Raw genomic sequence first — 26,645 nt, 5'->3', positions numbered from 1 at the left:
GCTCTCTTGCAGCAGGCTGCAGTGACGCTCCCCCTCCGGACACCAGGGGGCGCTGCTGCACCGCTTAAATCAGCCCGCAGTCAACAACAAACTTGTCTCTGTGCTCGGGGGGAGTCGTCCACAGATTTAAATAACAGTTAAACTGCTGTTAACTATTTACCTTAGTTCTGTAACGACTTTTTGTTTAAATAATGACAATAATTAGTTTTCTTGAATTAAATCATAATTATGACACGCGAATCCACAGGTCGTTGTTCGGAGGCTGAACTTAAATGTAAGCTAACTTTCTTTAGCTAACTTTAACTGATCCACCAACGGCTGACTTGGCCGAATCAACATGGCGCTAAAATGTTAAATTAATTCTATAAACGTTGTTGTCACAGCAGCGGACTTTAACGAACGTGTTGAAGTTTCCCTATTGGACGGAGGAGTCGCTCAGTCGTACGTCCGACCGTTTATGCAAATCCGCTCAACCCGAATATGGACACGGAGGAATGAAATATGGTGGAGGAGGCGAACATGGAGGACCGAGGACCGTGAGAGCGCTGCGGTAGTGTTTTTTTTTTTTTAGGGGGGGTAGCAAGAAGAAACGTGGATGTACCTCCAGCGGGACGTTTTCTGCGGACAACCTCGAAGGAAAGTTTTGTATTTGCGTCTCCATTCTTTGCGCCGACAAGTGCGTCGAGGTCGAGTTTGTTGTAATGCAGTGAAGAGCGACTTTTTCGGGGGGATAAAAAGCAGGGCAGAGGGCTTCAGCCCTCTCACCATCCCGACGCTATGCCGTGGGTCAGCGGCGGTAAGCGGAGAGAGAGCTCGGAGCTGCCGCTGCCCGCGGGCTGGGAGGAAGCCCGGGATTACGATGGCAGAGTGTTTTTTATCGACCACAACACCCGGCAAACTTCATGGATTGACCCCAGAGATAGGTATGATGAAGGCCTGGGAGCACACACACTCACACAAAAGTAGTTTTAATTCAACAAGTCGTCCCAACAAACTAGCTGGAGTTACTGGAGGAGATGCCAGGGCGGCCGGACGGAGGAGGGGGGAGAAGAGACTAGAAGTGAAGGCAGTTTGTGTTTTCGTTTTTGGCTGTAAATTCCCTCCATTCCCTTTAATGTGACATAAGGCTGAGGTGGATATTGTCGCCACGACCGATGAATCAGATGAGATTTGGCAGCAGTTGTGGCCTCCCCTCCTCTTAAACAAGTTCCCATGCAAACACGGGATGTAAACGCCCATGGTCACCCACTGTGCAGCTGCTCACATTAGTGATTCTCCAGTAATATGTATGTTTAAAAATCTGACAGGTCTTTGACATGGAGTTAGACAGCAGCTCAGTCTTTCCGGTTCGGTGTGTTTCACAGGAGTTGGGTCTCAGCAGACAGCAGAGGCTGCAACTTGCAGCACATACAGCCTGTCAGTCTGACTGTTTACTAATCAGTCTCTTCTTCTCTGAGGAGGATGTCTGTCTCAAACTTCAATCATTCAGAGTCAGCTCAGTAGATTTACGACTTCCAGTGACCTGAAACATTCCTGCTTCACACACCTCACACAGTCAGCTATTGTTATACAGACCCCCTTTTCCCTTTCCTGCAAAGGCACCTCAAGTCCTGCACAGTGTAAACTAAAATGCCGTAGTTCAGTATATAAACGACCCTTAATGTTGTGGGTTTCACTGTATTTGAGAATGGAGGGTAGTACAGCAAGGGCTTTAAACTCCAACTCCCAGAAATCTTTGTGAAAATATGTGAGGAATGCTAGCTGGGCCACTGGGAAAGCTGCAAGGATGTGCTTTTGTGGGGACTGGGATTTCACCAGCCCAGAAACAGGCTCAATCAGGCATTCAAAGCAGACTTTGTGAGATTACTGGGAATTATAGCAAGTATTTTAACTCTGCTGCATTATGAGGGGAAAGGCAGAAATTCACAGTGCCTGACAAAAACAACACTCCAAGCACGGCCGGAGACACACTCAGAGAGTTTTGATTTTACCGTCTTTCTTTGTAACATTTCAAAGCAGATTTGTTACAGCTGATTTGAACAGTGGGAATGCAGTAGCTGCATGTAATCTAGATAAGAGAAACCTGATTTCCTCCAAACCCCCCCCCCGCCAGTTGATTAACCATTGTTGTGTGAAGCTGATAGCAGCCTCACAAGATCTTCTAGTCGTCAGCGTTTGAAGGAAGGGATCTGGGGTTTTACGTTTGCATGACTAAAGAATGTTTTCTGCATTTGTTCTGGTGCTGCTCAGTAATTTATGGGTTATCTCGGCCAGAGGAATGTCTTCTGTCACCACCTGATACAGACTTTCCAATAAATCACATCACTGTGTAGCCCTGAAGCTGACTTTCTGCTAACGTGCAACAGATACAAAAAGGTGTCAGCTATTCTGTCGGTGTTGCCGCTCTTTAAAAAATGTAGCTCTGTCTTTCCCTCAGCGGCAGATAAAAAAAGGGCTGTTTGCATGCCGCTCACACATAATGTGTACGGCAGCAGCACAGAGAAGAATGCAGCAATGATAAGCGTTTCATACTTTTCCTTGTGTTTGACAGCTGCTCTGTTTTAAGTACAACTAAAATCAAAGGCTGATAGTTTGAGTACTGTTGTCAGGTATGTAACACATGTTGTTATAGGCCTTCATCAGCATGACTTACTGGCTTAAACTGAGTTTGGCAAACTGATATGTGAGCTGTTGTACAAGCCAGACTTGAAAGACAAAGTGATTGTGATCAGATTGAGACAGAGTGATGGTATTTGAGCAGTGAACAATGCTCATGGTATTGTTGTTTGACAGCAGTTTCGGGATGGTCATATTAATGACTGGTATTGGCTAAAGTTTAAATGATATGAAGTGAATATGTCAATAAAAGCTTGATCTGTTCACATTTTTTTTTTTAAGAAGAGTCGGAGCCCTGTTTCTTACATTTAGTAAGATGGTTATAGGTGATTATTTTAAAGAGTTCAGACATTGTGTCAAAGATATCTATGTGTTTTGTTGCAGAGATATCTACTGAAGGTAGCATGCTGTCCAGGTAGCCTCAGCCTGTCCTATCTCATACAGTAATACCACCCCAAGCTCGCAGTCTAGACTTGTAGCTGTATGGCTAGCCAAGCACAATCTTAATGGTAAATTAATTGACAACTTATAAATAAATTTCAAACTATTTGGATAAGCGATTTATTGGTTTGACAAATCTTGGCAAAATTCTCTGATTACGGCTTCTAAAATGTAAATATTTTCTTCTTGCTTTCCTCATCTAAGACCATGAACTGAATATTTTTGAGTTGAGGACAAAAGAAATTCGAAGATGTCGTCTTGGGCTCACTGACTTTCGTCACCATTTTCTGACATTTTATAGACCAAACAACTAATCAGTTCATCGAGAAAATAGTCAACACTCCTAGAATGTTTTGCTGTGGACTGATTGAAACATTTTACCCAGTCTGAGGGGGTCAGTAGTTGTTGGAGCGTGGTAGGTTGTGTCAGACACTGACAGAACAGATGTGACGTTTAGGGGACTGAAAGCCTCCTTATTCGACTGGATCAAAACTTTTTACATATTTTGGGCATAATATGATCTGTGTTCAAAGTGTAACAAAGGCCTCAGGAGCTTCTTCTGAACTCCTGATGCTCCAACCAACAAAAAGCTCAGTATAACTGTTTACCAACTCCAAGTTCAGGTTCTGTGATCTGGTAAATGGTACAGCCTGCAGCGAGGGTCGTACGATGTGTGCCAGCCTTGAGTCTGCTGACCCGCAGAGAGAGTGTGTCGACATCGAATTATCGCCTAATCACTAAAACACAAGAGCCATTGAGCTCAAACATAATTGTCAATGATGATCGTGATGTGCTGTGACGGAACTGCGTATCAGCCAGAGTTCATGTTTGTTCCTGCTGGTACATTGGGCGTCTGGATTGGAGCTGTCTTGGTTAGCTGACGGCGTGTAGTGAAAAATAAGATGAATGTGTGAACGCAGTGCACAGATACCTGGGAAACTGACGGAGCATCTGTCAACACAAGAGAAAACTCTGGTGTTGGGCCAAATGAAAACCTGTGAACTACATCTCCATCCCTGGGTAGTCACTGCGTTCACTCTTGATGATTATTAAGAGGACGGTGGATACCTCGAGCAACTCGGGGTGGCCGTGCCAGCTCCTGCAGATAAGCCGAGCAGTTCTGTGGGGCTTTTTTGTTACTTTGGTATGAGCGTTATGTCAGGCATGCCTACACTAATGCCCAGGGGCTCTGCATGCTCGCGGCCCCAGACAAAGCAGCAGAACAGAGGCAGTTCCCACGTGTCTGCCTCCTCCTCTCCATCCTGGGCCCTGTAGGCCCCCTTTATTAGCTCTGTTATGCAACAGCCATGGCCGGCCTGCCGCTCAGCAAAGGGAGGCCTTTATACTTGGTCACAAAGCACACCAAATTCAATTATTCTGGAAAGGGTGAGCTGTGTTTCCAGCACCGAAAGGTTATTCACATGCGCTGAACCCCGCTGTTATTTTGCTTCCCCCAGTGTTTTCATTATGATGGCTCTTTTTTGTCTTTCGGTGGGGGGAGGTTACGAACATGCCATTGCTTGATCCAGTGTCATTTTGCCCTATGTGTTATCTGTGTTCTTTTTCATCAGCACACAATATGTCTGTCTTCAGCTTTCACCTCACTCCTTGTCCTGGAAATTCAGACCAATTTTCTTCCAGTTAGTGTGACAGGCGTTTATCCCTTTGATGCTCTGGTCTCCCAACTCATTACCTACACTTTGGATGATTTACAACTCTTACAAATTATGTAGCTATTGTACAGCATCAGCTCTGAGGCAGTGTGTTGATGTCTACATTCAGCAGTCAGGCTGTAGGTTGTGTGTGTGTTTTTATGTGTATATTGTGAAGAATGCTACCTAAACAGGACATGCCAAACTCAGTGGACCAACCTCGAGCTCTGGGCCTCCATTGTTTTTTTTCCTTCCACACATCTGCACAATTCTTATTCAGAAAGAAAGAAAAATGTCGTTGACAACAGTGGCTCTGCCTGTTTGGTGTGCACTCACAACTTGTCATAGCTTTTTTTAAAGTCCCAACATTGAAATGCTCTTTTTTTTTTTTTCTATAATTCAGCAGCTTTTCATGTGCTCATAGTAGATTAAGTGACTTGCAAATTCACTTTCTAGGCAACACCTCTTTTGAGAATTTACAAGCATTTATTAAGTTTATAACTCACTAAAATGCAATTGAGAGCAGAGATTACAACATTTTACTGCGCAGTATTTGTCAACAGTAATAACTTCTCTGTGTTACATCATATGGTAATTATCTGTTTATACTCGAGCATTCCCTAACAATGATTACAGTTGTTGACAAATAATAAACACTTAAAAATGTCCTTATATCAGCTCACAACTACATGTGTGTTTACGTGGTGACTTTAAAGGGGCATTAGTTGATTTTGCCTCCATAACGGATACATACCGGATATGAAGCTATCAGAGGGCTTCATTTGCCTGCACAGGACTACTGTCCATCTGAACGTGGCTTTAGTGGTGCCTGTTGAACAGAGCCAGGCTTCCCCCTGCTTTTCATTTTTTGTTTATGCTAAGCTAAGCTAAGTAGCTTCATATTTACCCTACAGACACAAGAGTGTATTTCCAAAAACTCAAACTGTTATTTTAAACTAAAGTGTTCCCACTTTGTGCTGCAGTTTTGTGATCAACTTTTCTCAACAAAGACTAACATTCTGCAGCTTTATATTTATTATGCAGCTTATGACACTCGTTGTAGAAATGTCAATATTACACAAACAAAGGTGATTGTATTGGTGTTTAACTGTCAACATTTAATCCTGGCGACCGATCTGCTCTTCTTCCAGTGTTTTAGTGTTTCGTCTTGGATGCTTTGAACCCCAATTTAAGCAGCAATAAAACTCTGAGAGAGCTTCCCTATAAAGAGAAGATGCTCATTACATTGAAGAGCACAGCTTGATTGAATGCAACTGGATGCATGTCGAAATGATTATGGTCAGGAAGTTACAGTGGTCCTTTAACAGTGACCATATGTTCTTTACTCAAAGTGGTCTTCAGAAGAGCTACTTTTACAGTTTTAATTAGGCAGTCCTCCTGTCTCTGGGTGATAATGTGTTTCAGAAACAGCACTTCTAATAGAATATTCCTTCTAGCTCTGAGGCTGCCAACAATTATTGTATTCATTATTGATTAATCTGGCACTTGGTTTTCACTATGAAATCATGAATCATTTAGTCAATAAAGTGTCAAAGAATTGTGAGAAAAGCTCATCACAATTTCCCAGAGCCCAGAGTGACATCCTGAATTAATTCTATTGTCCAACAAAAACTCCAAAACCCCAAAGATTCTTAATTTAGTATCATAAATGACAAAAAGCAGCAAATCTTTAAATGTCAGTTGTTGGAACCAGCCAGTTTGACGTATTTGCTTGAAAATTGACTGAATAAATTGATTTATTGAAATAGATGGCTGTTAATCTTCTTGGTTCACTAATTGATTAATCAACCTATCGTTGCAGCTCTAGACTATTTCACTTCTGTCACAGTCGATCTGACTCTGCTCCGCTCACAATAAGACAAGCTCCTCCATGTGTCCAGACGCCATCTAAATGTGTACAGAGACAGAGATGTCAGTCTACTTATAGGAGACCTATTTCTATAAGATTCAACACATAATAGGAGAAGCGGGTGTCTGTCTGTCAGCTGCTTCAGGCCGTGCTCTGAAATGCTGCCACAGGCCCTCACAGAGGCTGGACATAAATGACATTCCTCCCAAAGTTGTTTTCACGTTTCTTTTTTAACACAGAAAGGAATTTGTGAACCCAACAAACACTTGTGGGTTTTATTTTTCTCACGGACGGTGTCTGTCACCCCCTCCAGAGAAGAGCTAACAATATGAGAATGAAAGCAGGTGGTATTTGTGCTGCATATCGCAGTTAAACTGGGAACATGCAGAATTCTCTGTTACCGCCCTCAGGCCCATCTATGAAGCTGCGTCAGTGTCATCACATTGTTGATTTTCTGGTCACATATGCAATGCTTGTCATCCAGAGGTCAAGCCTCAATTCTTATTTGTAGACTTCAGCAGCTGGCTCACTGGGACAATTAAAGACTTTCAGTTGGTGGACAAGTTGGTCATCGTGATTTCTTTAAGAGGCGTGCAGCTCTCTAATGGTTAACTTGATGGATGTTTTATCACCCCAGTTTATTTATGTGGTGAACCATCACACAATTTGACATCTTTTTCAAAAATCCACTCCTAAACTGAGGCGATGTGCTGGGCTATAGAGGCAACTTGTCTAAATGAACACATTTGGTGGAGAAATAAACACATTTTTGATAATTTGATATGAACTGAGTGAACTGAACAAAAGACGGTGGCTGTATGAAAACAAGGCTCACTGTATGTCGCAAGCTAAAAGATCCAAAGTGTTGAATAGAAGCTTTTTGCTTCCTTATAAAATCTTACAAGGAACGTTATGGTTTGTCCAATGTTTGGCATGTCTTAATTTGCACATTGTTGTAGCAGAGAAACAAAAGGTTGAGGAGCAGCTTGGGATGACCAGACGAGGTCCAGTCGCCCAGACTCCAGTTTCACATGCCTTTCCCATGCAGCAGCCCGTCGCCAGGCAAAGGCGAGCTGCTACAGATAGAAATATCCTCTGGGATGACCCAGGATGGCGCAGATTATTCTAGAATTAGCAAATGTCTTTGACAACTAAATATATTTTGCTGTTTTGAGAGGCGAGCAGCATTTCATTCCACCACAGCTGAACATGCTTGTCATTCTGTCAGTCGTTCTTTTTTCTATTTCAGATATCTGTATCATTTTCTGCTTCCGCTTGGATTGAAAGAGGATCCTCGAGAATGTGTACAATTTTGCAACCAAAGTTTGGCCATTATTAATAATCCTGTGTATTTATTACAAATTATATATACATTACATTACTGCAGATCATTTTCACTATGATGCTGTCCTGTTCTGGGTTCCTCTATTCATAAACAGAGTGACAGTTGCTTGAGACACTTATCAATAAGTCCATAAGTGCAGTGAACATTATTTCTGGTGTAAATTATTTTCTAATGTTACATATTTTTACACAAAAGAGCAAGGAATTTGCAGCGGGCAGCTAAGTTTAAAATAAAATCAGCAACTTCTTTACCACTTTAAATAAAACTGGTTCCTTAAAAAAAAAACTTAATGATGGAGAGAAAAGAGACGGCCATGCTAGCAGCTCTGTGAATGGAGTGAAATGCTCACAATGACAATGGTACCATGCTGTTGCTAAGCAGGTATAAAGTTTTCCAATGTTCACCAATGTTAAGCGCTGCCTATGCATGCTATCATTTGCTAAATAAAGTTTAATTATGGGGGTGTCATTAGTTCTGCAGGCATCAAACCAAAGTAATGGACACAATAACTTGATGATGGCGCAAGATGAAACATCACACAATCAAAGTTTGTTTTGGTGGCGTCATTCCACAGTATGAGTGATTTGTTTACTTACAGATGAACATGACTTTTAAATCTGGTGTTGATCGATAATGGCTAATAAGTTAAATGATTTGTAGATGGGCACTTGACTTTGGCCAAGTAGATTTCTGGCCCACTGACCCAATTAGCATTTAATACTGTAACTGTTAAGATACTTTACTATAAACTAGAAATATTTACCCGCTGATGGTACAAGAGGAAAAGTCAGAGGATCTCTGAAGTTTTTAGGATTCATTCTTCTTCTGATGACTATTAATGTCTGAGAAAAATGACATGACAAACCATCCAATAGTTGTTGAAGCATTTCAGTCTTGACCAAAGACAGACAATAACAGTCACTGCCAAAACATGCTGTTATGTTCCAATTATCCTATAAAGTCCCTATGATCATCTATAGTAATATACTTATTATATAAATAAGTGTTTTGCCTGACATACCTGAGCAGAGCAGTGCCAGACCTGCATTAAACCCTGTTGGGTAATCCGTGTTGTTGACTGACTGACAGTGTCAGCAAACAGGGGTTTACCCAGGGTCACTGTGTCAGCCTGACAGCAGAATAATGACACGGTTATTTCTCTCTCACAGCCAGCGTGTCTGCGGGGAAAAGCTGATTGATGCAAATGATCATATAGATGTGTCATATTTTGCTAAGAGTGCAGATTTCATGCAGTTCATAGTATCCTCATAGACCAGGCACAGCTAGTTTTGCAACTTTTTGGCTGAGTCCTCCTCTAAACGTCTGTCACGGTGCCGCTCCTCGCCTCAGTGAGTGTGCTGTGCTGCGGTGGTTAGAGGCTCCCAAGACCCAAGACATGACTTGGAAAAACAGAGGCTGCTGTCACAAGACTGCGTAACAAACCAAACATTCAGATATTCAGATTCAGATCTGTGAGAGGACATGTTTTCCTTTCAGTCTATCTCTCTGTGAGGAGGTCATAGTGCAGTTCGGGACTGAACTCTCTGTTACGTCACGTAGCTTCCCATCCGTCCCCTGTTTTAACAACCCCTTTGAGAAGAGTATTGATTTGATACGCTTTGTATTATTTTGATGCTTCTCATCCCTCTCTTCATGGTTCCTCCTTCATTCATTCTCTCTGCCCGGTTTGAGTGTTTTTTTAAGTATTTACAAGTGCAGTTAGTGTCTCAGCTTTTGTTTACCTTTAACAAACACTTGAAGCAGGAGCAGGTGGGGAGTGTGCTCCTGTTTGCTTTGTCCTTGTGTTTGGCTGCATGCACAAGGCTCATGAGAATCCTTTTTACACGCTGTCAACAAGCTACCCACCGCAGTGTATGTGTATTTATTGAGTACATGGCTGCTTGTCTAGACAGTAATTATTGGGAATTTTTGGGACTCTTTTCTGAGCCCAAGTGAGGGGGGGGGGGGGGGGGTCATCACCCCCTTGGGTTGTGACATCACGCTATGTCACCATGTCACACATTTGCATAGTTTACACCGAGTGACTAGTTTGGCACACAAGATTGGATTCAGCACAGCTGCTCTGCTGCTGTAAGCGGTGCTGGCTCAGGCACATGTGTGCTGACCAATCAGAGCAGACTGGGTATTTAGAAGGGGGGTTCTTAAAGAGACGGGAGCTTAAACAAAGCATTTCAGACAGAGGAGGAAACACAAACTGATGTGGTTTTTGAGCATCGTAATATCTTACTAATAGGGATGCAGATATGTATTGGGTAATCAGTTGGGTATTTGTAGATGTATTTTAGCGGTTATTAACTGGTATAGATGAAATGATAGCTGATAACATGAAGCCTATTTGTTTCTGTTTTGCCACATAATAAATGCTTTAATAAATGTTTTGAGAAAGTAGGAGCACCTCTGTGTTTCCTACTAATGCAGATCATCAGCCTGTATTTCATTCAGTGTTGGTGGTGTTGTGCCTGAAAACCAAGTCACTGCAACCAAAGTGGAGTGAAGATCTAGTGCAGTGAGTTAGTCCTGCGTGCCTGTGTGCACAGAGTAGAACTGCTGCCTCTGTCTCCTGAGGAATGTGGTGCAGAATGCCTCAGCTACCGTCCCTTCGCCGTGTGCATATCTCGCCGCAGAATCAGGCCTCATGCACTGTCTGCATTGTGGGCATACTGTGGTGGAAGGAGGTCAGTGCCACTGGACCCCCTTTTGTCCTCGCTGATTGATGGTAATCAGACAGTTACTGTATGTGCTGCTGTCATCAGACCCACTGGTTCACAACTCGCTGATATGTGTAGATTAGTGGAGTTAGTGTGTATCAGCCTGATGTCATTAGCTTTGCCCTGTGAAAGCCTGACACAGTGTGCACATATCCACACACACAGCTTAATAAATCATTACAACTTTGACAGTCTTTTTACGGTCTACAGTAAATGCCTGCAAATTCAAATTTTAAAAGAGTTTTCAAGAAATGTCTTATGAACATGATCTGAATAGCACAGCAAATTTGTTATCAAATAAAGAAATTGTTCAGCAATAAAGACTCACTTACCCAATTGGGCAAATAGTAAAAGAAATAAAGTAATAGTAGTAAAAATGATTTTTTTTTTTTTCTGGAGCTCGTGATGGAAGATGTTTAGGAGTCTCTCTGGAGAGTTGCACATGCCCTGTAACCATCAGGCACTCTAGAAAAAAATGTAAACTTTGCAAATAAATGTTATTTGTAGTATTTGTTGTTCTTTTATTACAGAACAATTTCTATAGGGGCAAGTAAAAATTGACCAAGACTGAATGCTTGAGTTCACTGCTGACCTCCTGGACTGATCTGCTCCCTCCCCAAGAAGCACTGAACAGAACACCTCTGTAACCTCATAAAACTCACCAGCTTGTAAATCTGACCATCACCAACATAAGAAGAATAGTTTCAAGCCAAATAAATCTCTACAATGATAATATTGATGTGCTTTCTCTGATAAATCAGTGCATTAAAGATTTAAAGAAGTTATTTTTCTCCAAAGAGGGAAACCTAAGAATCACATTAGAGTTTTTGGGATTGGCAAACACAAATAATTTAAGTCCACTGTAGAAATGCATAAACATTATTTGTATTACCACTTTAGAACTTCCTTCATTATCTGTATTTGTGCTGGGAAACACAAGCTGTGTACTGGGATTGTGTTTTGCAACCAAGTAGTTTAAAGATCATTCTGGATAATTGTTGAATTTTGACAGGATTCCTCTCCCGTGATGGTGATTAGCATCTCAAAACTTGGATGGCAATCAGTGCTTCTACTCTGGTCAACTGATCTGGTGCAAGTCAAGATTCAGTTTTAATGCTGAGGGGCAGGGTGCGGAAAGAGGGAATATTCTTTTGAACAAATGTTGACTTTCTGCTTCTTTCCCCTCGATTAACCCTGAAACACCTTTCATAAATACGATAAATGGAGCGCAGCACCCGGTGGGCCACTTAATGCAAACAGGGAAAATTACTTAATGTGGGAGATCAGGTTTCTGTGGAGCAACTTGAAATCCAGTTAGCATAGACTTTGGCAAGGTCATTATTTCATGGGCTGATATTAGATTGCACAAGTGCATTCCTTGGGGTCACTGTTGCACTAAATAGATTTTAAATCATTTCAGGATCACCAAACCGCTGACGTTTGCCGACTGTGTTGGAGATGAACTGCCTCTCGGGTGGGAGGAAGTTTATGACCAGCAAGTGGGAGTTTACTACATCGACCACATCAATAGTGAGTACAACTCCACTTTCTTCCAATCACTTGAAATAACAGAACAAAAATAAATAGGTGTGAATAAGAATAAAAACATGAACACAGATCTCACTTCCTGCTTCTCTGATTGATAATGTATCTCGTCTTCATTAGATTATTTGCTTACATGTCATATGCGTTGTGTCCTGGTTTCAGAGACCACCCAGATTGAGAACCCGCGGACTCAATGGCGGCAGGAGCAGGAACGCATGCTGAAGGAGTACCTTGTGGTGGCCCAGGAGGCCCTCAAAGCCAAGAAGGAGATGTACCTGGTCAAGCAGCAGCGTCTGGAGCTGGCTCAGCAGGAAATGTTGCTCTTCCACGAGCTCTCTGAGGACAACCGCTCCATAACCAGCAGTAAGTTACACACTAATGTCCAGTTGTCTTTCATAATCAAAAGAATAAGAGGAAAGAGAGAGATAAAGGATAAGAGATGTGTGAACTGGACGGCTCCATGACAACCAAAACCTGTCCTAAGCTGACCTCATTATCTGGCCAGGTGTTGCTATATTGTTGATGTCCCTTCAGGAGCTGGTGGGGGGGGTAGCAGAACTATAGAATATCTTCCAAATCCCCATTACTGTTTCACCCCACCCTCCCTTTTATCCACCTCCACCCAGTTTACCCTCAGACTCCAGCCAGCTGTCACATACAAAGCGTCCAGGGGGCGTCCACAGAGAGCAAAGGCTGGGGGACGACACTGGATCCCCCTTCAGATCTTACTTGTGAACTTAAAAATCGTCACTATCAACTAACTGCTGTCCCCCCCCCCCCTTTTGTCCTTTGTTTTTCTGTCTTCACAGCGCTCTCCGGCTCATCCTCAAACGCGAAATACGACCCCGACCAAATCAAAGTGGAAATAGCTTGTAGAAGAGAACGGGTAAGTCATTATCGGAGGAGAACAATGGGCTGCAGCGAGGGGCCCTTTTGGGTAGAAAAGGGGGCTGGGGTGTGGCCCCTACAGGATACTGTGGCTCTGGCCCGGGGCCTCGAAAGGATGAGGATGAGATCATCATCAAAGGGTCAGGCAGAGGCTAGGTCACTGACTCACACTGCCAAGTCGGACATTTCTCTGAGATCGGTCACATGAGTTAGGGTGTTTCCTGGTTCAGGGTGATTTTACACTGAAAAGTAGTAGGACTTTATTTTGATGTTACTATAGAAATCACAATCACGGATAATAATCTGATTATTTTGTTAGATGAAAAGCTTCAAAGACAGCTGTGTTTTGGGGGATTGGAGGAGACGTGGGTTACAGTTGTCCCTCATTATCTGATGATGACAAGTTGTTCAGTACATGTTTCAATATTGACTTGTTCACCAAAACAAATTACTTATTTATGATGTGAAGTATCCAGTGAAGCCAAGTGTTTCGTCGAAGTGATTAAAACATTTCAAAGCACTGCTCATCATTTTTATTCCTGTAAATGTCAGTATGGACATAATAAATATTATAGCTGGTTGAAATCAATATGACGTTCATGGCCCCCAGAGGATGAATCGTAATAACTCTGATCCTCTAAGATTCTGGCATGATAATTTCACTAAATAAAAAGTATATTTATGACCAAGCACCTGTAAAATGAATGACATCGTCATCATTGGTCTCTGCTGCACTTTGTGTGAAGTGCTTATTAGCAAATGTTAGCATATGAACATGCCAAACTAAGATGTTGACCATTCTAACGTTACTTATAGCTTTGTCAGTGTTAGCATGCTGATGTTAGCATTTACATCAAAGCACAGCTGTGCCTGAATTCGGCCTCACAGAGCTGCTAACATAGCTGCAGACAATTAGTCTTGTTCCTGATTTACTGATTGTGATATACATTTATTTTATTAGATGCTGAATTAAATTTAACAACAAGATGATGTTCAATACAGTTTTTGCTGTTATGCATGAGATGAGACAAAGGGCATAGTATCAAAGCAACAGATGTTGAGATATCCTACTTTTTGTCCGTACTCAAACACTTGGTCCTTCATTGCCCATAATGCCCTAAAACTCGACATCCCCAGTTTGTTAAGCAGGCTTCAAATTTCTATCACCCAAAAGGAAATGACATCATCAGGATTATTTTTTCAAAATTCAGAATTTTCCTTTCCAGCCACAGAACACATCAAAACCTTTTTTCACGGGCTCAGTGAAACTCATTCTGATGAGTAAACTGAATATGACACGTTTAAAACGTTGATATGTCCCTTTAAAGTCGATATACAACGACATAGAATTGAAAAAAGTCACACATTTTTCTGTGTGTGTGTGTATCTCTCTATAAACATAGCGGAGCGTTGGTGTATGTGAACAGTCATGACTAAGCAGTTTTGGTGGGTGGTGGTGAGAGAAGCCCATTGTTGAGCCATGTTAACCCGGTGCTCGGCCTTGTGTCCGCAGCTCTCCAGACTGAAGCAGGAGCTGGCCCAGGTGAAGCAGGAGCTGCAGTATAAGGAAATGGGAGTGGAGACCCTGCAGGAGTGAGTGTTCCTCTGCCTCTGTGTCCCAGGCCCACCCTTTCCTCCCACGGCCACCCTTCTCCTTCCTACTACACTCAGCCCCTGCTGCTCCCCACCCAGCGGCCCTTTTCCTTTTTTATTCCCTCTTCTATCTTTCATTAACACAAACTCTCCTTCTCAGTTCCCTCTCTCTTTTGACTTTCCACATGTCTCCTTGTGTTCATACAAACTATCTGATGTGGTTTAGAAACACGTTTCACATGTACAGGTACAGTTTAATTATTATTATTAGACATTATTTTAGTGCATCTACATGGTAAATGGTGAGATTTCAGAGATGTGAGAAAATGAGATTTTTAAAGAATAATAAGGAGTTACTTTTCTCCAGCTTGTGTTTTAGAGGTAGTTTCTAATTTTCTTTCAGTTTATTTTGGTATATAAACACATACACATAGTGTCTTTTGTGCTGGAAACATTTCTGAGCAGCTCCAAATTTCATGTTAGAATTAGAAGCTCCACCTCTCGCAGGGAAAAAAAAAAGAAGAGAGAGCGTTTGAGAAAAGGCAAATGGAGGGAGTTTTTGATGGAAAAGGGGACTCCACCTCAGGAAGAGGATGCACCAGTGGAGTGCAGGGAGCCAAGGCTCAGCCTGGAGAGGAAGTTGCTCCATGGAGAGGGGAGGGGAGGGGAGGTGTGGGCCCGAGAGCAAGTTTCAAAAACACAGAGATATCTGGCAGCAAATTCCTTTGCACTTCCTGAGTCCTGGCAAAGAGTCCCTTATCTCTTAGATAATACACAACTCGAGTGATTCCCAGAATAGCCAGGAGAATACACAGCTTGCAGAAAACATGGACGCATCCTCCCCTTGAGTGTTTTTTCTTCTTCTTTTATGTGCGTGTATACATACTCGCATGTCTGTTTGTGCCTTTGTTTGCCGGTGTGTGCACGCGCGTCCTATTGTTTCTTCTGGGATGCTTTTTGCCCAGTAGGGGTTGAGGCCAGGAGGGACCCTACGGCTGTTGTTTTTCCAATCTCAGCTGTTGTCAGCAATAAAGCGAATTGTTCTCCGTGCTCATGTCGCATCAGATAAAGCGAACTAACGTAGAACTGCCCCCCCTCCCTTAATCGTCACTACTCCCCTGAAAGAATTCAGGAGTTGGAGTTCGGTGTTTATCTCTTTGGAAAAGAATCTTTTCGGCTCATCTGTGATAATCATCTCAAATTTTCGAATGCTACACTTGTTTATTTAATTTCGTATCAGTATCCAACATCTGAACTGGTGTTTTTTTTTACTTAATCAACTTAAACCTGTAGCTTGTTAAGAAAATGTGTGCATATTTGCTTCTTTACAGTATATACACAGGTTGGGGGGTTCAATACAGGCAGGCACTGAGGGGTGGGTAGTCCCTTTTTTTTTTTTTTTTTTTTTTTGCTAAGCATATAAACTCCCAGGCAGTGCCAATGGGGTGGGGGGAACAAAGCAGAGCTTGTTTTGGGAGGAAGAGGCAGGGTCGGGTGGATGAACAGTACCTGCTGTTGAAGGAGAGTGAAGGAAGCGGGCTGCGGTGAGAGCGGGGGCCACGTGCCAGGCCCAGTGATGGAGGAGGCACCATGCCGCACTCCCTCCTGCTCCCTGACCAACAGACCAACCAATCCCCCCTCCTCACACCCACACTCAAGAGTACAAGACCAGTCACTTCAAAGCAGGAGAGCAGATTGGTCATGTTCATCATAAGACCTGTTTTTGTTAATCTACAGAATGATTCATGAAATAGTCCCTCAATATATCTTAATTTTCCGATTGGGTCTTGACTCTTGTCGGTGAGATTTCTCCTCCGAAGCAGCACTTTAAAGACTGAAACATTATCTAAGCATGTGGAAACAGAGATTAGTATTTTCATTGGCATGTCACATGTAGTGTTAGTATTTCATAACTGACCACACGCCCACCCTGTTGCTAGATAAACAAATGAGTGAATAATGATTTGTAATGATGCCCATCAGGCACATTTTAGCTTTCAGATGTCATGACTAAGTGCACTTTTTTAACAAGGATTTGGATTATGTAAAAAACATTTCTTTACTTGCGTAAAAAACTAACTGAACCTCATGTCATATTAATATAATTCAAAGACTATTCATCTTAACGGTAGAATCCTAAATTTCTGTCCAAACTGCCCCTAAACATACGAGAAAGATAGTTATGTTTGGATGTGCACATAGCTGTTGTAGTCAAGTTTAACACAAATGAATTTAATTCCTTATTCAAACCAAATTATTCAATACTAGCACTGATTTCTATAGAAGCCCAAATTGTGCTTCACAGAAGAGGAAAGTAAAAAGGAAGAAAAACTGCAGTTAAAAACAACACAAATGTAGAGCAACAGTTGAAAAGGACGTTAAAAACACAACAAAAGAACCAGATCTTCGGCAGAAAGGAATGATAAAACCTAGTAACGACATTCATACATGCTTTTTAGAGGATTTAAAAGATAATAATGATGTAGCCAGCCTGAAATGTACAAAAAGTAATCAGTCAAGTCAAAAATATATCAATAAATGTTATCGTCAGTTAAAGCGTAAATGTTTCTACCGATGTTCTGCTGTCGTATATCTTGTAACTTTTCTATTTCTATTGAAATGATTGAACTAAAAAAATTTGAGGCTCTGGCTATCTTGGCTATATGAGAGTAATTGGTAAAAAAAAAAGCCTAAGATTCAGTGATTCAGCCTGTTTACATGCTCACTGACGCAAAGTTGGGACATAAAGTATTCTCATGGACGCATAATATCGCTCGATTAAACTCGACGTATGAGTCCTCTTCGGGATCTCAATCCAGCCTTGTGCACCCTCTATTCTAAGAAATGACACCAGTCAACTTTTGATCATTTGTCTGTGTTCCCATAGATTAAATTAGACATGTACGCATTGCGAAACACTGTGAGAAAGATGAGATGACTCCAACTCTTAACGTGTGCGTTTGTGTCACAGGATCGACAGGAAGATGTCCTGCAGTCAGACGAATTACAAGCTGGACGAGGCTCAAGCCATCTTCAACGAGCTGCGGAGCATCAAGAAGGCCATCAGCACAGGCGAGAAGGAGAGGCAGGACCTCATCCAGGTAAAGATTCCCTCCACATCCTGCTATCCATGCTTCACTTCTGAAATGATTGTTGTTGGGACATTCTTTGCTGACCTCTAGTGTCTGTTGGCCTCTACTGTCTGATCTGCTGCTTCTCATCATTGTCTCTTAATAAAACACATTTCCAGACATGTGAATCACAGACCACATCACTGATTTTGTCAGCAAGGCAAAAGAAATGTAACTTGAGTAAGGAGTGTGTTATGAATAATAGACGGTGATTCAGTCAGATTGTTGGGCCACATTTGCAGAGGCATTTCCTGGACATGTCACAGTCTATTTATGAACACACAAGGAAGCCAAATGACACACTTAAAATGGTGTCGAAATGAGGAACAGGAGAAGTCTTTTAAACTGATCATTTTAGCATTTTTTTGTTTTTTTACATGAACTTCAGATCACATTATTATACAGATGATTCTTTGGTCATTAATCACTTCTCGCCCCACAGAGCCTGGCTAAGCTGACGGTCAACTTCCAAAGCAGCTTGTCTATCGGCGACCCGGCCAGCGAGGTGGCGAACAGCACTGGAACCGCGGGTGACTCCTGCAATCTGCAGCAGTACTGTGACACTGGCTGTCAGACTGACATCATGGGAGAGGTAGGTGACGCTGCTACTCCTCCCAGTCTCCCCCGAAAACAAAGGTTTCCACTCTGTGAGGTCGAGACATGAGGCGTGTTGTACTCATTCTCTGAGTCATATAAGTTCAGTTTAGGGCTGCAACTCACAATTATTGACATTGTCGTTTTACCTCTTAATTAATTTCTTGATTAATCGATTAGTTGCTTGGTCCGGGAGATGTCACCATTGTCGTCAACAACGATGATCCGTGTTTCCCGAAGCCTTAGATGACGTCCTCAAAAGTCACAATGCAAAACTAATCAGTTCAGTGTCACAGAGGAGTGAAGAAACCAGAACATATTCACATTTAAAGAAGAATTTCGAAGAATACGTTTTTCTTAGAAAATTACGACAGTTAATTTAACAGTTTGAAACTCATTGATTAATCAATGAATTGTTACAGCTCTAATAGCTTGTTGCATTCCTTCATGTAAACATCCATAATTCCTCTTCCAGGATGCTCCTTATAACTACAGAACTTGCCTGAGAGTCATCACATTTTTAAGTTTCCTTCAGTATCAGATTAATCCAATGCTAGTTGTCTGAACATCTACGGGGACAGAACATGTATACAATAGCTAATTTGGCATACTTGTAATGGATATTTTTCCAAAAGTTAGGCTAAAAATACAGGTCTTGAGTTGCGCCTTGCCCTGAAAATGATATCAGCTGCCACAATGATGACTACATCAGTTGCAGGAAGCTCCCTACACTCCCCTCATACGTCTGTAATGACTATCCTGTAAGCCATGTCTCAACCACTATTTGTGATGTAAACTGCTGTGATTTAAAGACATGTAAAAACTTTCTCTGTTTTCTTTTTTTTCAGTATGGTTCCCAAGATTCCTCGCATTTAGTGGACAAAGTAAAAGTCAACTGGCAATATGAGGAAGCCAAGAAAAAGTAAGTGTGTCTGCCTGTTGTGTTGTTTATCAGCCATAGTACTATGACACACCGGCATGCAGTACTGACTCACAGGCCTTGTCAGCCCCCTCTCGTTCCTCGGGGCCCGCTCGTAGTCCAGTGGGAGGGCGTGTTATGAATAGTATTTGCGCCCGGTGGCCGTGGCTGCTGAGCGATGTCTGGCCAGCGGAATGAGCTGGGTGGTCACATTCTTCCCTGGCCACGCTGCTGCTGACTGTGTGCTGCCTTTGTGTGCGCAGCCAGATAGAGCGCTGCCCACCGCCTGCCTCGGTGTCCACCCTGCTCCTCCACAAGGTGGTTTAATATACACACTGTTTGGTTAAATATATCCCAGCTGACCCTATAGTGCAGGAGAAGTTATACGCTGGCAAAATCAACACTGAAAGAAGCCTGAGCGTCTGTTAATTTTGATGAGGAGAGTTTGTGAACTCAGCACAGGTATGACATGAAGTTTGATTGATTGACACTCTCCTGGTTGGACAGTGTGTGTTCCAGCTGTGATGATAGCTGCAGCAGCAAGAGAGGCTGTGTTATTGCGCTGGCTCCATGCATACTTTTTTTTTTATAAGATCCAAGAGCCGTGACAACAAGGAAGGGAGGGAGAGAGAGTGAGTGAGAGGAGAGACCTGTGGAAACTTGCATGCTCTGTCACTGAGTCACCCTGTCTGAAATCCAGCATACATAAACACAGTCATTTCATCAGAGGAGAGCGAGGACTCGCTCCCTCAGATCCCACTTAACCCCGTTTGAATAAATGTGTGGCTGACACACACCTGTAAGACCACTGGCTGATGCAGCAGTAATGGCTCAGCTAAAAAATGACTACCCTGAATGCTGTCATTATAGTCGCAGCATCAAATATCTGCTTGGCTCAGATTATGTGGTCTTACGTTGAGCTGATTCTGCCATATTGCTGTAAACACTTGCGCAGAGTACACAGAGGCTGCACTTAACACTGCAGCTCACATCAACTCAGCAAACACTCATACAAATATTGTTTATATTAAGTAGTCAACATATTTTTGTTGCAATATAATTCCAACGAAAAATAGTATGTCCTGTGCACATTCTTCGTCTTGAGAAAGGTCTTGGTGACAGAAACATGGCCTTTTTATTTTTATCTTTTTAATAAGTCAATGCAGACGAAAAAGTGTGCAGCAAATACTGTTTTTTGTTGGACTTTAAGTTTTTGGGGGGGATTAGATTCTGTGCACCATTTATTAAACAAACAAAAAAAAAAGCTCAACAGCTAAATTCTTTTGAGAAACTTTTAAATAATCATTTGACATTTCTGGAAAAATGCTTTCTAAACTTAACTAAAATAAAGAAAGAAATTAAATTACTGCCACAAATGATACTTTGACAACAAATTAGTGTTGAACCATCAACCATCAAAATCTTATGAAGAGCATTTGTATGTTAGAAATCAGCACGTCAATTTATTTTTTATGTAGCAGGCTTCAGTATGTTCTTATTAGACGTTGGACAAAAAGACATGACATAACTTTGTGATTCTGTGGCTTGTGAAACAAACCGTGGATCTGTTATCGCTGTGTTTGTGCCGTTGCCAGAACATAATAACTCATGTCTGTCCAGTCCGCATCTGGAGCAAGCTGTTCTGCTTCAATACGATAAGTGTCAGAATCAAGACACCAGGATTATATCCCGTATCCCATTTCAAATATATTGTCATACTACTTACTTGTTATCAGACTCAAATGGAATCTGCAGGATTTATTTTATTTTCTTGACAGTTTATAGCGGTGATCCAGAATGAAAATCTGCTCAATTCAGCAGTCTGTTTCCTTACTTGTAAAGTGGTTAGACAGCGTTCATTTAAGATAACAAAGATTGTTATTGAGCGAAGATAAGCAAACATGCTATAATAAAACAACCAAAAATAATCTTGGGCAGGTTTAAATACATATTTTGTTCCTCAGCAGTAAATATAAGTTTGACATATCGTCACTCTGCACAACAAACTTTGATCTTAAAACTAACAGTAAGTTATGGAACACCAACACAGTGATATCAGATGGTGCATGTAACCTATAGCAATACATTGTTGGATTTACAACGAGGGAAATGCATTTTTTCCATTATCCAGATTTTAAAACAAATCTTGGGGTTCAGACATAAGATTTAGTTGTTTTCCTTTAGCCTACATATTGTTGTACATACAGTTTCATACAGTTCTATGAGAGGAAATATGTTGTAATGGAATTAATGAATACAGTAAATGATGATTTCCTACTTTTAATATTAATTTTACCTTGTCGGAGGTGTTTGTTCCTAACAGTTACACTGATATTTGTTAGCTAAATGTCTGACATACTAAATATTGGCCAACATATTGTGATAATTTCCTGTCATATTATTCTGAGTACTTAACGGGTTATTACGCCTTTGTGACAATGAAAAAACAAGACATTGTGTATATGTTGAAAATGATGGGTGATATTGTGAAGTATGTGATCTGAGCTGAGAGAGAGGGCTGTGAGGAGAATGAGGGCGATGACGTTTCCTTTTTTGTCCTCTCAGGGTGCAGAGTATACAGCACCAGCTAGCACAGCTGGACAGTGAGAGCTGGTCGGGGCGGGCCGAGGCGGACCGGGACCGGGACTTCATGCAGCTCCTGCGCGAGAAGGAGGCCCTCCTGCAGGAGATCATCCTGGTCAGCAAGCAGCAGCACTCTGCAGAGACGCTACTGCAGCTGGAGGAGGAGCGATCCAGGCTGGAGGAGGAGGTGCAAAGGGCCCACAGCTCCCAGAGCCAAGGAGCCAATCAGAGGTGAGAGAGATGTCAGGGTTTAGGATTTTAGCACCTGCACACTGGACTTCTATAACACATTTTGTACTTATTTTTTTTGTTTTTTACATTAGTATAAATGTCATGAGGGTCATGTCTAACAATGTAAATCTGTTTTAGAGATGAGATGCATGAAAATATACATAAAGAAATAATCAACCACGTGACTCACACATACATGCTGCTTTCATGTTTCTGTTTGTGCAAGTTTAAACTTGGCAATAACACAGGAAGAGTCATGAGAAAGATATCACTCACATTCAAATGCTGTTTAAATGAATTGCTGCTCTTGATTTTTTAGCCTCTGATAATTGAGCTGTACAGAACAAACAATCCCTTGTGGAAAAAGATTGCACGCTAAAAACATCAGCATCACATCATGTATCTTAAAGGCATTTTACTGCATGTTAGTACACTGACAGACGTCTCTATGATGCCTCCATGACATATGACAAGTGCTTGTTTGTTACTGACATGGTCCCTCTGGTCAGTCAGACAGAGATCTCCTCTCTCCATCATCTCCACCACCACACACACAGCTTCATAATGTTTCTGACATGTGTGCAGCTTGAATATAGAAACCAGTTGGTTTCTCTTTTTATATCGCATGGATTAATCATTGCATGCACATGTTCTATGTATTCAGTCACCGCGCTATATTGATACGATGTAACCACAGTCCACTCTGATGTGAGTCTAAGCAGATTTCTTCTTTTTTCTTGCTTTTTCTTTCTTTTCTTCAATTTCTCTTCTTTTTTCTTTTTTTCTTCCTTGTTCCTTTACTTCTTCTCTTTCTTTTCTGTCTTTCCTTCTCTCTTTTTTCTTTTCTTTTTTCTTCTTTTTTCCTCTTTTCTTCTTTTTCTACTTCTTCAGGTTTTGCGTATCCGATTTAGTTTATTATGTTTACTTTGATTTATTTGTTTTTACTTAAAACGGTGCAATACAAAGTGTAGCAAACAGTTCATGGAAATTCTTATCAAGTGCAATTGACTCTTCATTTTATTTAACATGTGTCATTGTGTGTTCACTGAGTTATCTGTTAGTCTTAGTGTCATGCTCCTGTTATTGGAGGGGTAATAAAGCTGCCATCATAGCCCAGTTAATCCTTTTAAAATTAATGGTGTGCTTTCTGATGTGGATCTGCTGTCTGCTGGATTTTACAGTGGAATAAAGACACAAGACAGACATGATTATTTTTAGGGTAGACCAGACGTATTTCGCTGCAGTATAACCCTTCCCTAAAATGACTCAGCCCTCATTTAACTAAATAAACTTAACTGAACTTCTTCTGCATTTCATGTCAGGATCCTGCAGCAGGAGAAGAGGAACGTTCTGCTGAGGCAGCTGGAGGAGGCGACACGAATCACCACCTACCTTCACTCCCAGCTGAAGAGGTGCAGCAAACAGTCACTTTAAAATCTTTCCGTTTAGGAATTGACCAATATTGTTTCCTCAGGGCTGATACACATACAGATTATTAGTAATCAAGGAGACTGATTCACATTTGCGGGAAAAAAATACATTGTGATGTCAAAATGTAGCAGTTTTGAAGCACTTAACTTCAATATTTACATGTTTGCCTCTTTATACTTCAACTCCACTACATCTAGTTTCAGATTATGCGGTATTGCTGAATTTGGCCCCAATGATTGTTCAGGCTGGTAACGGGTCTAACCCTGTTGCAGTTGTTCCTCAGTGTCTTCTCTCACTCATATCTGTCTTCTGTCTCCAGCCTGTCGGCCAGTTCTCTGACAGTGTCGTCCAGCAGCAGCCGTGGCTCTCTCGCCTCTAGTCGTGGCTCGCTGGCGTCCAGCCGAGGCTCCCTCAGCTCCATCAGTTTCAGTGACATTTACGGCGTCCCCCAGTATGAGCGCCATGACGGGGCTGGGGAGCCGCTCGACCCCCATCTACGCTACCTGCTGCAACCTGAGACAGTGTCCAGAGACTGCTCCATGTATACTCCTGATCCCCTGACCCAGAGCAAATCCAAACGCTCCCACGACACCCCGCAGTCCCTGGCCTCCCTCTCCTCCCGATCCTCGCTCTCCTCCCTGTCGCCACCCAGCTCTCCCATGGACACACCCTACCACTCCGCCCCTCAGGACTGCCCTCTCACCCAGATGACAGAGGAGTACATGGAGCAGGCGGGTCGTGGCCTGTTAGAGGGGCTGCGGGCGCAGTCTCAAACCCTGTCACACAGCGCCATGTTGAGTGGTGAGGACGCGGTGGGCCCAGCCGCTGTGCATCAACTGGACGGCAAGAGTCACAGAGAGAGCGGGGCTCAGGGGGCTTTCACCTCCACAGGCAAGTGCAAAACATCTGACCCTTCTCCCAAACACTGAAGAGTACCTGATATCTAACTTGGTGTGTTTACCTCCATAGGAGTGACTCTGAGGGGAAACAGTGGCAACAGGAGTGGCCGAAGGGCTAGGAGAGTGTCTGCAGGCGTGTCCGAGGATGCTCTGGCAACTGACAGCGGTGTGTTCGAGGCCTGGGGCAGAAGGTGAGAGGAGGTCCATCATCACATTACCACCGAGTTGTCTGGAGCAACTGCGCCTCCTAGTGACAGACGAGGCAACTGCAACACCCAAAATACATGCCATGTGTTGTGGGAATTATGTCATCTTGTTCAAGTTGGATTAGGTGCCATACAAGCAAAGAAATCAATCTTTTAAATCATATCGTGTTATCGCGTCATGTTTAAATATGACATTCACACATAAATTACTTATAATAGCCAAAAGCTATTAGCAAGTCCACAGATATGTCATGTGACATTGCCGGACAATTTCCTTTTGTTTCCAATGAAAGAGGAACCACGTTTGTTATTCACTGTAATTTCCTTCCTCCACCAGGGCAGAGGAGTCTGACGAGATGTCCTACATGAAAGAGCTGACCTCTGTGAGCGAGCCTACACAGATCCAGCTGGGACTTCTGTGAGTAAACTATTAGTGTTCACTGTGTGAGGGTGCTCTGGTTGTTCCCCGTCCAACTTCATATTCTACTTTCTTCTTTACAGGTGGGAGTCCAGTTCTCAGTCTCTCCGGCTACATCTGCTGCAGCTCAAGAATTTGAACAGGTCCACTGTGAGAGACAGCTATAAAGTGTGAGTACGAACAGTTTGACGTTTTTGGCAATATGTTTATTTGGCTTCTTGGTGAGAGTTAGATGAGAAAATTGGTGCCACTTTCATGTCTGTATGGTCAGGATGAAGTGAGGAGATGTTAGCTTAGCTGAGCACAATGACTGGAAACAAAGGGAAGCAGTTAGCCTGTTTGTGTAAAACACTGACCAAATGATAGTTTGGTCATTATATTAGGCTGAAACTTTTAAACTCTGATTGAACATATTATTTCGACATATGTTTGTGTTAAAGCCTGATGAAGAAATGACACATGTTCATTTGAGTCAAGATTTTGAGAGTTAAGCGTCACTACATTTTTATGACAAAGAGGGTGAGTTTGAGGGTGTGATTTTATGATTTGGTGCAGTGGAATCTGACCTCACTGCCTCTACGAGTTGTCATTTTAATACTTTAGTCCAGATTTAAGGAACAAGTTATAACATCTCAATTAGTGACCAGTAGAGGTGCTGTGAGGTGTTACTTCCAAACAGAGCCAGGCTAGTAGGTTCAACTCACTCAAACTTAATATTTAAGAGATATTGAGTGCAGAATCAATCTTCTCATCCGACCCTTCTGGAAGGTGAAAAAATGCATTTTCAGCAAAATGTCACAAAGAGCAGCGACAACATCGCTGTTTTACAGTGCTGCAATTTTAAAACCACATGATGTAAGAAATACTTGCCTGTTGGAACATACCTACATTAAGGGTACACAGCATTTTAACACCTTACTGTTTAATCAAATAAATACATATAAACTACAGCTATCCCGTCTAAGCAACTCTGTACTTATATGAAGGAATGAGGACAAATGTGTGGCTTATTTTTATTACTTTTAGCGTACATGGACAGTATGTTTATAGCATCAGTATCTGATGCTTGACATGAAGTTTAAATTGATGATGATCATTTTATTAAATCTCCCAAATCGCGGCTAAATAGTTGTTGTTTTTAATCCATAGAAATCTCATGCCGTTGTGTTCATGTGCAGGTACGTGAAGGTGCACTTGATTCCACTGGACGCCGGCAGGGCCTGTGTGTTTTACTGTTGTACAGCGCTGGAGCCACAGTCGCAAATGAGCTTCAACGAAGGCTTCTGCATTCCTGTCCCTGCAAACGCCCTGGCGGTGTGTGCTCTGCAGCTGTCCGTCTGCTCACTGGGACCTCAGGCTCAGGAGGAGCTACTGGTGGGTCTGAAAGGCTGAGAGGCTCCATAGAGATTGTAATAATCCCACTAATGATGACAATGAGTCATACAGCAGCACTGATTTAGTTTAGTTTTTTAAAATAATACTCAGGCTTTGTTCTTCATGTTGGACATCACTGATCTGCCATTATCTAAATTAGAATACTGACATGTTCTGTGT

At 42.2% G+C, this 26,645-nt stretch overlaps 1 protein-coding gene across 2 annotated transcripts in view; it reads left to right on the top strand.

Moving 5' to 3' along the window:
- The first annotated feature begins 82 nt into the window (after window positions 1-82).
- The window catches only part of wwc3 (WWC family member 3), a 34,185-nt gene continuing 7,622 nt past the window's right edge, over window positions 83-26,645 (top strand). Inside the window, exons 1-15 of one of the 2 annotated variants that reach the window (XM_030433757.1) lie at window positions 83-923; window positions 12,074-12,183; window positions 12,361-12,561; window positions 13,008-13,084; window positions 14,600-14,679; window positions 17,651-17,780; window positions 18,253-18,402; window positions 19,253-19,326; window positions 21,889-22,137; window positions 23,460-23,549; window positions 23,888-24,459; window positions 24,538-24,658; window positions 25,011-25,091; window positions 25,175-25,261; window positions 26,270-26,465. In XM_030433757.1, the coding sequence (XP_030289617.1) occupies window positions 778-923; window positions 12,074-12,183; window positions 12,361-12,561; window positions 13,008-13,084; window positions 14,600-14,679; window positions 17,651-17,780; window positions 18,253-18,402; window positions 19,253-19,326; window positions 21,889-22,137; window positions 23,460-23,549; window positions 23,888-24,459; window positions 24,538-24,658; window positions 25,011-25,091; window positions 25,175-25,261; window positions 26,270-26,465 (2,364 nt within the window). In that variant the 5' untranslated portion in view covers window positions 83-777. The remainder of the gene's footprint in view (window positions 924-12,073; window positions 12,184-12,360; window positions 12,562-13,007; window positions 13,085-14,599; window positions 14,680-17,650; window positions 17,781-18,252; window positions 18,403-19,252; window positions 19,327-21,888; window positions 22,138-23,459; window positions 23,550-23,887; window positions 24,460-24,537; window positions 24,659-25,010; window positions 25,092-25,174; window positions 25,262-26,269; window positions 26,466-26,645) is intronic. The other variant, XM_030433756.1, reaches the window with a different exon arrangement.

The sequence above is a fragment of the Sparus aurata genome, chromosome 11 (genome assembly GCF_900880675.1).
Source record: "Sparus aurata chromosome 11, fSpaAur1.1, whole genome shotgun sequence".
Taxonomy (NCBI): Eukaryota; Metazoa; Chordata; class Actinopteri; order Spariformes; family Sparidae; genus Sparus; species Sparus aurata.
The sequence above is the reverse complement of the archived record's forward strand: the minus strand, read 5'-3'. Positions and strand labels throughout refer to the sequence as shown.